The following is a 12,383-nucleotide window of genomic DNA, read 5'->3' as shown; positions in this document are numbered from 1 at the left end:
AAAGTTCAAATTTTTTTAGACTAATATATTTTCAGTCATGATATAAGGTACAATAAGAGAATCGAATATCGTCTCTCAAAATAAAATTTGAATATTGTAATTTGTTTAATGTACTAATTCTTTATTTTTGAACTCGTTTACAGCATTTGTGGTCTCAAAGACTACTTATATACCCATTTTTTTGAATTCAAAATTTTTGGAAGTTAAATCTTAGATTTTTTACTTTCAGAATTACTATTAAATTTTGAATATATTTCAATATCAAATGAAGTTCTAAAAATTTAAGAAAGAGAGTGACACATGATTTATTTTGTTACATGTAAGTGGATAGTTATATAAACATAGCAGAATTATGAAAAAAGTTATTTTATGTTCAACAGAGTTTGTTGGGCAATTAAAATCTTTTTCGGGTATTAATTGTTTATCCTTTACATGCAATGACATTATGGTACTTTACAAAATAATATCTAAATGGTTTAAGTCTTACAAAAGCATTGTGAAAGTTAATTGATATATAAAAAAAAATCAAATTACTATAAAAATAAGAGTGATAGAGATAAATACCTTTTTATGGTCACCTACATTGCTTTTCAATAATCATGACAATTTTTTTTAGTTTGATGACCTATTGCTTTTCAATAATCATGATCACTGTACAACAATTAATTTTAGTTTGATGACTAAGTAATAATTTTTCCTTTCCCAATTTGTTTTTCATTACCTTTAAAAGTGAAATATATTGATTCTGATTTGAATTAAATGTAAGTAGATTTAAGTTTAACACTTTAGCATCTCAAGTTACAAATGATGACATAAGGGTGGTACTTGTTCCCTTTTCAAAGTTCAAGCCCAATGACTATTTTCTTGACGAAGTTAAAGAAAGAAAAAAAGTTAAAATATGATGACTCTAATTTGAAATAAAATCTAAACAACTTAAATTAAATATGTTGTAGCACTTGACTTGAGCTTCAACTTGCAACCAAAGTTTTACCCTAACACAACCAGAGTCTTTATGATTAATTTTTTTTTTTTGAAAAAAAAAACTCTATTAAAATGTGTTAAAGATGATTTTCACGTGTTCAAATCTTCTTTATTTTGGAACTCGGAATTTGTACATACAACATCGAACCTAAACCTAAAAGCAAAATTTCAAATTTGGATTAATGAATCAAATGTTGATTAATACGTAATCAATCAAATACTACTTGAAAACGACTCTTCTGCTTAGAAACAAAAATGTTCCAAATGTTCTTAGAAACTCTTGCTTCCATTGGACCATTAGACAAAAAAACCCATTATTCGATTCATAATCACTCTATATGTCTCACATTAGGTCCCATTTTTCTATCTTTTTCCGGGGTCGATGACTCTTTATAGCTATTACCTTGACACCAAAGAAGAGTTCAACCCAATACTTTATTTCTGTCCTAGTTTATCCTAATTCGACATTAGAAGTATATCGATTCTTCCCCAATAACTAAATATTTGATTCCATCCATAAATCTATTTTCTTCCCCATGAGTTATGTGGAGTTTGTGTAGTGTTCACTTTTGTAGTCCCACATCGGAAAAAACATAAGTGGGAGTTATTTCAAGAACTCTATATAATGGATTGAAAGCATAAGTTACAACATACTTACCTGGACGGGGTCAATGGGTGATCAAAAAGGCCCATGGCCTAGGTTGGTGACCTCCATTGCACTCAGGAGGGGTGTCCGCCTAAAGTCTACCAAAGTGGTAGAGCTTACGTCATAATTTGTGGTAGTGGGGGCCTGCGTTCGCGCGGCCCCTTCCCAATGTCTAAAGCCCAAGTTTTCTTTGTGTTTGTTTATGGGTTGGGTCTCTTATATAGCCCAAGTTCTCCTTATGTTACTTATGGGTGAGGTCTCAAACACAAAGCCCAAGTTATTTAGTTTATGGGTTGAGTAATCTGCATTTATTGGTTTGGTCTCAAAAACAGTCCAAGTGTTTTTTGGATTACTTATGGGTGAGGTGTTGCCAACCAAATTGGTGTTTTTGACTTTGGGCCTAAACAAAATTTCAATGACAATAACTATTTATATAGATTTTAGTTTTTTGGATTACTTATGGGTGAGGTGTTGCCAACCAAATTGGTGTTTTTGACTTTGGGCCTAAACAAATTTCAATGACAATAACTATTTATATAGATTTTAATTTCATAACATATTAACGGATTCTTTTTTTTACTCTTTGAAAACTCGAACTCTCTTCATTCCTTTTAGAAGGAGATAAGATATTAAACAAGTCATACTTGAAGGTTCAACCTCCTAGAGAAGAAATTATACCATTCCACTAAAAGTTCTTTGGTTCTATTCAACTAAAAGTCCTTTGATTTTCACATAGATTTTATGAATTAAAAGAATGGTGGGTGGATTGGTTCTCATCTACTTTTATTTGATTTCACAAAATTCAACCCCTTTTAAGTATTCAATTTTACCATTATTGAAATCCAAATGCAATAGTCAAATGGTATCATCCATATGGTATGATGAAAATAAGCACACCATTAAAAACTTTAATGATTTGGACTCTCCAATAAAATTTTTTTGGACGGTTCATAAGATTGATAATGGAGCACATTCAACATCATTGGTCACCTTTAGTGCTTTCCAGTAATCAAGATGATTGACTCTATACCAATTACTTTCGGTTGGAAAATGATAAAGTTTCGTTTGGTGTCTCATACGTCAATCGTTAATTTAAATTTTTATTCGTTTTTTGAGTTTTTGTTGAACACTAGTAATCGGAGATGCACGCAAAGTCTATTGTCAATTACAGTATAACATTATTCCTTTAAGTTTGATCACTAAATTATAATTTTGGATATACTGATTCTTATAAAATATAAGAAGGTTTAATTATAACATTATAGTATTAGGTTATTCAAATGCAATATAATGACTCTTATTTGAAACAAAATTTAACGCACTTGATTTGAGTATCAGTTTGCAACCAATGTTGGATTTTTAGTAGGGGTGGGTAAATAATTCGTAAATTTGCGAATCCGATCTGATCCGTGTGGATCGGATCGGATTGCTACATTCACGGATTGGTGGCGGATTCAAAAAATCAAATTCGTAGCTCAATGATCGGTTCACGGAAGCTCAAGGATCGGATCATGGATTGAACTGTTAAAAATTCGATCCGATCCGTGAGATTTATACATATATATATCAAATGATATTTTAGTAAATTTAATTAGTTGATGATTGTTTAATAGATTATAAGAATGTACTAGTTGATGATCATTTAAATATATGAATTAATAGTGATAAATTTAAATTTTATTGATTGGGTTATGGTTAAAAAATAAATAATATTTGAATTATTAGGAAAAATCCCAATCCGCGGGTCCAATCCGATATGATCCATCATTCAATGGATTCGATCCGATCTGTGGGATAACAGATCGGTGACGGATTAAAAAATTTCTAATACGTAAGGAGCAGATTAGATTAGGATTGATGCCTAATCCGATCCGATCCGTGACCACTCCTAATTCCTAGCAAATATCTCATTGTTCAAATATTGAATGAGATTTAGAGACACCAATTGTTAAAAGTAAAACATGCTTGGTTTTTAACTTCTAATGACAATAACTATGTACACATAATCCTTAGTAGAACCCGAATTTCTAACTCAGAAATTACCAAGTGGGGTACTATGGATCTTTGTATCATTTTTGTGACATTAATATTTATATTACATCTAACTTTCAAAGTGGATGGACTTAAGAAATTCGGTTCTAATTACAAAACCTTTTTAAATTTTAAGCTAAAATATTTTGTTGGGCTTTATCCAAGTTTGCAATCCGTCTGTGTTCTTGTTTGGGCCTTGTTCGTGGCAAGATGAAAATAGGCCCAGAAAATAGTTTATATTGACCCTGCGAACCCATTTAATTTTCTCTATGATTTATATCAGAAATAAATTATTTTCAGATATTTTTAATGATCTTTCGAACCATTATCGGTTAATAATTGTGCACAAAGAACATCCATATTGCTTTTCAAAAATCATGATCACTGTACAACCATTATTTTTAAGTTTAATGACTAATGAGTTATAAGTTTTTCTCTGCAAATTAGTCTCTTATTAATATTAATATAAATAAGTTATAAGGTATGACTAATATTAGGTAATTTAAGTGAAATACGATGACACCAAGACTGTAACATAGTGATACTTTTTCACTTTTTGAAATAAAAGATCGGGAATTCAAGTACCCACACTAATAATTTCTTGACATATTAGAAAGATAAAAAAAAGTAAAATATAATAACTGTTTGATAGTTGGCTACGATGACATTATAGTATTGTGAAACATAAGATTTAAAAGCAACAACTCTTAGATCTTATGGTTGAGACTTAGGAAAATAAAATAGTTAGAAAAGAGACCTTATAAATGTTCATTATTGACTCATTGCAATAATACTTTGAAAGCATACGTAACACACTTGGTTGAACTACATGCAAAAAAACAAAAAAAAAATTGTTCAATCTTTGTGCCTTTTCGTTTTGAGCATAACCCCGGGATCTGGAATTTTATATATTTACCACATCTTTTTCTTATTAACATTTAATTAATGTGTTTAATTCACGATGTTTAGTGTTCTAACCCAAATAAGTTATGGATTATTCATTGTGAGATTACAATCCAAATATGTAGATTTTAATGAACTTTATAAGCAAGAAAACAATCGGAGATCCATATGCATTTTCGTCTGTTTAAATGCTCATATGTTTCAGTTTCAATCCTACGTTGAGAAAAACATAAGTGGGAGTTCCTTGGAACTCTATATAATGAATTGAAAGCATGCCTTATAATATACTTACCTGACGAGGTCAATGGGTGATCAAAAAGACCTGTGGCCTAGGTTGGTAACCTTCATTGCACTTTGGAGGAGTGCTCACCTAAGATCTATCCAAGTAGTAGAGCCTATGTCATAATTTGTGATAGTTGGGGCTTGTGTTGGCGCGCCCCATCCTAATTTATAAAGTCCAAATTTTTTTTGTCTTTACTGACGGGTTGGTTGTCAAGACAACTGTTTTCTTTATTACTTGTATGAGCCTATGAGGTCTCAATCTTAAGCCCAAATTTTTCTATTCTGGGTTGGGTCTTTCGGATCCAAATAATATGATGAGAATAAGCACACCCCATTAGCCTAGTGATTGCTGTATGGTACCAATTTATATTCGTTTTTTTTTTTTTTTTTTTTTTTTTTTTTTTTTGTGCTTTCTCCAAACTTTCGTCGTTGTTCCTGTTTGGGCCTTGCACATGACAGAAAAAAATTAGGCCCAAACAATTGTTTTGATAACCTTAAACCCATCTAATTCTATTTTTTTTTATTCGCTGTTCAATAAAATTGGCATTTCTAAAACCCTAGCCTAAAACCTTCCTTCCCCCTCTCATCACCAACACCTAAACCCAAAAACAGTCATGGAAGCTCAGACAGTGAAATCAAACCTAGTTCTCATATTGGACTACGGTTCACAGTACACCCACCTCATCACTCGTCGAATCCGGAGCCTCTCCGTCTTCTCTCTCTGCATCTCCGGCACGTCCTCCCTAAAATCCATTTCCGATCTGAACCCAAGCGTCATCATCCTTTCCGGTGGCCCCCACTCGGTCCACGCGCCCAACGCTCCGACCTTCCCCGACGGGTTCATAGAATACGTCGAGTCCAACGGAGTGTTCGTGCTGGGCATATGCTACGGGTTGCAGCTGATTGTGCAGAGTTTGGGTGGGGAGGTTAGGGTTGGGGAGAAACAGGAGTATGGGAGGATGGAGATTGAGGTCGAGAAGGCTTGTGGGTTGTTTGGGTCCAAAAGGGCTGGGGATAGGCAGGTTGTGTGGATGAGTCACGGAGACGAGGCGGTGAAACTGCCGGATGGGTTTGAAGTGGTGGCGCGGAGCCACCAGGGGTTGGTGGCCGCGGTGGAGAATCCATCCAAGCGGTTTTATGGGCTTCAGTATCACCCTGAGGTAATTGGGTTTGATTTGTTTTGTGTTTTTGATTTGATTCCTAGTGGATTAATTCATAATGTTGGCTTCTTTGGATTGAAAAATGTACTGTTTACTCTTTAGTATTGAATGGCCTGAGATTTACAGTATGACTTTGATATATGTATATATTCTTTTCAAAATGATAAAAAATTCATGCAAATAAACTTATATCAGAGTTGGCCTCCAAATTAATAAAATAAAAGAATTTCAGAATGCCATAATAAAGAAAAAGAAATTAAACATTAATTGTTATTTTAATTGAAAATTGCCCCATACTTCCATTTCAATTAAATTTGTACGTAATTGATTTTGTTTTGATTATTATCAAACTAACATATTAGAGAATTTTTAGATATTTTGTGTAAAGTCAAGTAGTCTAAGGAACAAGAAATGGTCAAATTCTGTACCACCTCACCCTTAGGATCTATTGTAATAGGGATAAATAAAGAAAATTTTAGTAGGGGTGATCATAATGTATAGAGTGTTTTACCAAAAATTTAGTTGGGCATTATTATAATTTTTTGCAAGATTTTAGTTACATAATATAGATAAAGAGAAGGTCAGTTACATAGGTCCGTCCCTCCTTTCATCAAAATGCAATTTTATCTCAACAGTTAGTAGCAAAGATGCTCTCTCCTAGAATGTAACTTAAAAATTTGATGGCTATTTCCTTTTCTGAAATATTTGTTTAAAAGCAAGTGTAAGAAATGATGATTGTGTCAATTAGGGTGGGATTTTGTGTCCATACTATATGGAAAGGCACAGGAAGTGAACTAATTTGTCAATCAGTGCATGGCCCTTGATCTTTTTTATAATGGAATGACTTTTTTGAAATTGGTCATTGTGTTTTTGAATTCGAAAAAATATGGATGACTATATCTCTCTGTGTATGTTCTTTCTATAGATGTCTTGTTATGTTTTAGAAGCAATTTGTCCTTTTCTTCATCATACGTATTCTTCTAAGGGAAAAGTGTAACCTTTATAATCTTGGACTAGATTAGTTGATTTTTTTTCCTCTGCTCTTGTATTTAAGGTGCCATAGTTTTAAATTCATGCAAAAGTGAATGTATTAAGGAGAATTGTTTCTCACCTTTGCTAGTGTAGTTGTTTGTTGAAATATTTCAAATTTGTATTGCATTTCTACTTCAATCCTTGATATGAGTTTTGAATATTGTCCAGGTTACACATTCACCAGAGGGGATGGAAACTCTGTGTTATTTTCTATTTGATGTTTGCGGAGTTACTGCAGACTGGAAGATGGAAGACATAATGGAAGAAGAAATAAAAGTTATCAAAGGTATGGTGGGGCCAGAAGATCATGTAATTTGTGCATTATCTGGGGGTGTGGATTCCACAGTTGCAGCCACTCTTGTTTATAAAGCGATTGGAGACCGGCTTCATTGTGTTTTTGTCGATAATGGTTTATTGAGGTACGAGTGGAGCCACTGAATAATGATTTATCAAATATATATGCAGGTCTAAGATTTCCAAGATATAAATTGTGTCATTTCAGTTCTCATTGTAGTCTTTGCTTCCTTTAGGTACAAGGAAAGAGAGCGTGTGATGGAAACCTTTGAAAAGGATCTTCATTTACCTGTTAGTTGTGTTGATGCAACAGAGCAATTTCTTAGCAAGTTGAAAGGCGTGGAAGATCCTGAGATGAAGAGGAAAATAATTGGAAAGGAATTTATTTGCATCTTTGATGTTTTTGCTCAAGATTTGGAGCATAAAGTAGGAAAGAAACCTGTTTACTTGGTCCAAGGAACCTTATATCCAGATGTGATTGAATCTTGTCCACCACCTGGAACTGGAAGAACCCACTCCCACACTATCAAGAGCCATCATAACGTCGGAGGACTTCCCAAGGACATGAAATTGAAACTCATTGAACCACTCAAACTTTTATTTAAGGATGAGGTTTTTTATTATATTTCTTGGCAATTTTGGTTGTAATTCTATTTTTCGCTTATTTGATTTGACACAATGCTGTTGTTTTAATTGCTTTTGTTTTGTTTTGTTTTTTTTTCAAAGGTTCGAGCATTAGGTAAGATATTGGACGTTCCTGAGTCGTTTCTGAAGCGCCATCCATTTCCTGGGCCTGGCCTTGCAGTACGTATTTCGGGTGATGTCACGGTAGGAAATGCGTTGGATATCCTTCGCCAGGTAAATGGAGTGTTTATGCACAGATTATAAAACTTCACTATCTTGGTTCAGTCCATTGTCTTTATTCCTAATGACTTTTTTTCCAGGCGGATGAAATTTTCATTCAGTCAATCAAGGATGCTGGAATTTATGATTCTATTTGGCAAGCTTTTGTAGTGCTTCTGGCAGATAGATCAGTTGGGGTTCAAGGAGATCAAAGAACACATTCACGTCCTGTTGCACTTAGAGCTGTTACAAGTCAAGATGGAATGACTGCAGACTGGTAAGCATGTGCTACATCTACATTTGTTTTTTTATATATTAATGTAATTCAATTTTTGTTTTGCTATAAGCATAGTATGTTTCTGTGTAAAGATTATGAGCCTTCCTCATTCCTTTGTAAACCATGATTTGAAATTCAAAAACCCTTTTGTTGGTTTTTCTTTTTTCTTCTTACTTATTGAAAGTATGTAGTGGTTGACTAGGTGCTTTTTTGGTATGATTAACATGTTGCTGGAAGGTTGAACTAGTTCCTTTTTCCTTTTGATTGTTCTGTTGTCCTGCTTTATATTTCAAATGGATGGGTTGGTGGGTGGGTTGTTTTATTACGGAAGAATGTTGGTTTTCTGTGAATGCATGAATAGATGCTTAAGAATATGAAAAATCCATTGAGGCATGTACTTATGAACCATAGTTGTTAAAGGCTCAAGGTGCACTAAGGTGCCAAGACCTCCTGGAGACTGAGGTGTAAGGCGAGGTGCAAGTTGAAAAAAAGTATAACATTTGCACCCAATAAAGATGGTTTCTCAACTAAGTTAATTTGGTTATTAATTCTAAATATACATCAATAAAATTTAAGTAAAAATCAGCTTGATCATTGGCCAGTTATATATATATATATATAAATTCCTATATGATTATATCCTACTGTACAGGAAGGAGTAAAGGCTGCAAAGCATCCTTAATGAATTTCCTTAACCATTAGCAAGATTTATTTGTAAACACATCATAGAAGAACCCAAAGTCCTACGATAATGAAATTGAACAAATTCTAGCAGGCACACATCCAATTAAATGTTGTAATCTGATAGTTGTTATTAAATTCTACGAAAATGAGATAGTTGTTGTATTTGATAAATTTTGTGTTATTAAATTCTCTCAGGTGTTACCTTAGTTGTTAAGGACAGATTAGGATGCAATGGCCACTGCAATGATATTTTTGTGTGATTTTTACAGAAATATTTTGTGTTATTATATTCTCTTAGATATTTTCTGTTTCCGTGGTTGTTAACCACTTTTTGATGCTATAGGCATTTATGTAACGAATATTAGTTGTTGTTCGAGATTGAACATTGTCTGAGTTCAGGTTTTCTCATTCTAAATTCTTCTTCTCTTTCTTCTCTCTCATCTCTTCCTCACCTCTAATTATGTTCTCTAGTTCTCTTCCTAATTTTTTCTACACTTACAATTGCGATCAAGCTACCAGCCCTACATCAAATTTACTGTAGTTGATATTCTATTAGGTACTTATTGCTTTCATATTTAACCTTTTGATTTGTCTTTGGAAATTTCAAAACTCCAGGTACAAGTTCGAACACAAGTTCCTTGATGATGTGGTTAGAAAGATATGCAATAGTGTTCGGGGTGTAAACCGAGTTCTTCTAGACATTACGTCAAAGCCTCCATCAACAATTGAGTGGGAATGAGACCATGTTAATGGCTCTGGCGTAGTGGAAAATGAGTAAGGATTTTTTTGGTGTTATATGGTCAATTTCATCTTCCTACATGTGCTAGGAACTTAAATGTTTTGGACTCTTAACATTTGGATTTATATTTTAACATGGTATAAGATTAAAACATATTTGTGCAAAAGGAAAGAAGATAATAATATATACTTTAATAAAAGAAGAAATGACAGTACCCTTAGACAGTACTTAAAATCTACGCGAGCAAAAGTCATAACCATGACAAGTATATTCATGGTGACGTGTCTTCGTGTTTTAATGCATGTCTTCTTGATTATTATCTTAAATTTGTCCCTCAGACTGAGGGGTTTTGAATCTCTGAGTTAGGTGCCCAGCTGCTTGAATTCGGCCGTCTATAGTTAGGCGACTAAATCCAGAATGCCTGTTCTGTTTTGGCCAAGTTAGGTACCTAAGGCAACCACTTATGCGACTAAGTCATTTAAAATCGTGAATTTGAATTCTTTTAAGGTCAAAATGACTTCTAACTTTCCAATGACAATTATACCCTTGTGATGTGAATCAACTAAGTTCAGTGGGTAAGTCATTGAGTGTAGGGACCTTTAAATGATATGTGCCATTTGCTTTGAGGGTCCTAAAGTCTTACAAGTTTATGCGTAGAGCTATCATGCAAAATGCTTCAAGAATTACTTTACATCAAAATCTCTCTCTCACCAAAAGTATATACTACTCATAATCTTGATCTTTGACTTTGGGCCTATTTGGAATGGCTTTTAGAGAGAGGCTTTTGACCTTTGGGTCTCAAAGGCCATTTTTCAGACTGGATTGCAAAAGCAAAAGAGCTTCGAGCTCTGGTAGGTACCAGCTTCCTCAAAACTGTCTTCCATATAAAACATGGGAAGCTGTTTTATATTTAATGAAAGTTTTCATAATTTCTATAATACCCCCTTTTTGTCCGACCTAATATTAAATGATTCAACCTCAGTATTTGGTTTCCTAAGCAACCGCACTAAGCAAAAATACCCTGGTTCCCTTTCCTTGCTGAGAGACTTCCGCTCCACCTCTGGTAAGAAGGCGTCGACATCGACGTCAACAATGCTAGCGATGGCAGAGGTGACGGGAGGGAGATGATTCAAGGGTAGATGACGACGACGATGCCCAGTGGCGATGATGAAGACAACCATGGCGATCATCAGAGGGCTACAGGAAGTCTGGATAGCCGTGTTGGTAAGGATGATTGAGAAAGGAGAAGGCTGAGAACGAAAACGTGACTTAATCATCTCAAGAGTGCACCATTTGATGGTGGAATTGAGGTTTTGGTAATGGGGATGTGTTATGGGGTTTGGATGTTTAGTGTTCTAGTTTACTTTTGACTAGTGTGGGTCTCATTTTGTCCATTAGGTGTTTGATAAAAAGTCAAACTGGTTTTTGTTTTTTTACTACTGTTTGTGCATAGTTTTTGCATTTGTTAGAGTTTTGGACATGGATTTGAAGAATATTTTCAGGATGGTAATCAAAACAGCAGAAAATAAGAGGAAAACAATTGTTTCACTTGTAAAAAGCTCTATATAAAAATAATTTACAATGGAAAATGTTTTACGTCGAAACAGCCTAACTGAAATATGATTTTGATTTATAATAGTGTTCAAACCTTGTTGATCATTGCAATTTGGTTATGTTGAAACCACAATTATGAAGCTTATAGTTCCCTTTCATCCAAATGTAAATGAATTCAAGCTCACACGAAATCTGGAATCACCTTCAAATAACACCAAAGAAAATATGACAAATGGAAATATTCCAATGGCATTCAGAGGTGGCCATAGTTACTTGTTCACAAATTGGTTGCTTCAAGTTTTCTAACCATTCAATTCTATCCATAATCAATGTTCTTTGACAATTGAACATGCATGTAATTTATACACCTACCCCACCATCATTTTTTTTTTTTTTTCCTTCCAGTGAACTTTGTCCATAGCAAACACAAAATCCCTCCAACAGGAAAGATATAACTTTTTCAAGAAAAGTTTTCAGAGAATCAAAACAGAAAATAGTTTTTTTTTTTCAAGTTAAAAATATGCTTGGTTGGAAAAACTAGAAAATGAAGAACAAAAATTTATAAATCTAGTTGATTGTATCTACTGAAAATAATTTTCGAACCTAAAAAGAGGTACATAATCAAAACACACACTAACTTTAACCACATTTTATGTTGGGGATTCTTCCATTCATAAGTCAACATGAATTCAGCTTATATAACTGTTTGAGGCCTAAAACAAAATTTCTAAATTAAGCCCTTTAATATATTAATATAATATTAATATATTTTTTTATTCAAGGAAATATAAAAAAATTCTTGTGATTTAATTTTGTAGGCAATTGATGTCTGAGGGTCCAAAACAAATATAAGACATGTAACAGGGATAATAATTTCATTTTGTAGGCAATTGACTGTGAGAGAGAGTCCAAAACAAATGTAATGTTGAATAATTATGGACATGTAAATTATGTAAT

At 33.6% G+C, this 12,383-nt stretch overlaps 1 protein-coding gene and 2 non-coding genes across 3 annotated transcripts; all 3 read left to right on the top strand.

Annotated features, from left to right (window-relative positions):
- The first annotated feature begins 1,631 nt into the window (after window positions 1-1,631).
- LOC132284629 (U1 spliceosomal RNA) lies at window positions 1,632-1,792 on the top strand. The gene has a single exon (XR_009472327.1). It is a non-coding gene; the product is annotated as a U1 spliceosomal RNA (small nuclear RNA).
- A 3,053-nt stretch (window positions 1,793-4,845) lies between these two features.
- On the top strand, window positions 4,846-5,003 carry LOC132284635 (U1 spliceosomal RNA). The gene has a single exon (XR_009472328.1). It is a non-coding gene; the product is annotated as a U1 spliceosomal RNA (small nuclear RNA).
- A 342-nt stretch (window positions 5,004-5,345) lies between these two features.
- Window positions 5,346-11,426, top strand: LOC132305524 (uncharacterized). Its single transcript, XM_059803161.1, has 6 exons — window positions 5,346-6,003; window positions 7,204-7,454; window positions 7,566-7,941; window positions 8,056-8,187; window positions 8,274-8,449; window positions 9,749-11,426. Exons 1-6 carry the CDS (start codon window positions 5,458-5,460, stop codon window positions 9,870-9,872), a joined length of 1,605 nt encoding a protein of 534 aa, XP_059659144.1. The 5' UTR covers window positions 5,346-5,457; the 3' UTR covers window positions 9,873-11,426.
- The last annotated feature ends 957 nt before the right edge of the window (window positions 11,427-12,383 follow it).

Source organism: Cornus florida, unplaced genomic scaffold (genome assembly GCF_030987335.1).
Source record: "Cornus florida cultivar Cherokee Brave unplaced genomic scaffold, ASM3098733v1 CherokeeBrave_3.0.0_Hap2_Chr01, whole genome shotgun sequence".
Taxonomy (NCBI): Eukaryota; Viridiplantae; Streptophyta; class Magnoliopsida; order Cornales; family Cornaceae; genus Cornus; species Cornus florida.
Note: the sequence above shows the minus strand (reverse complement) of the source record. Positions and strands in the feature narration are given on the sequence as shown.

What these genes read in the sequence shown, in the direction of transcription:
- LOC132305524 (XM_059803161.1), top strand. Translation starts at nt 5,458, where the DNA reads ATGGAAGCTCAGACAGTGAAATCAAACCTAGTTCTCATATTGGACTAC. An exon ending in AACTTTTATTTAAGGATGAG is followed by an intron (nt 7,942 to 8,055) that starts GTTTTTTATTAT and finishes TTTTTTTCAAAG; the next exon opens with GTTCGAGCATTAGGTAAGAT. An exon ending in GATGGAATGACTGCAGACTG is followed by an intron (nt 8,450 to 9,748) that starts GTAAGCATGTGC and finishes TCAAAACTCCAG; the next exon opens with GTACAAGTTCGAACACAAGT.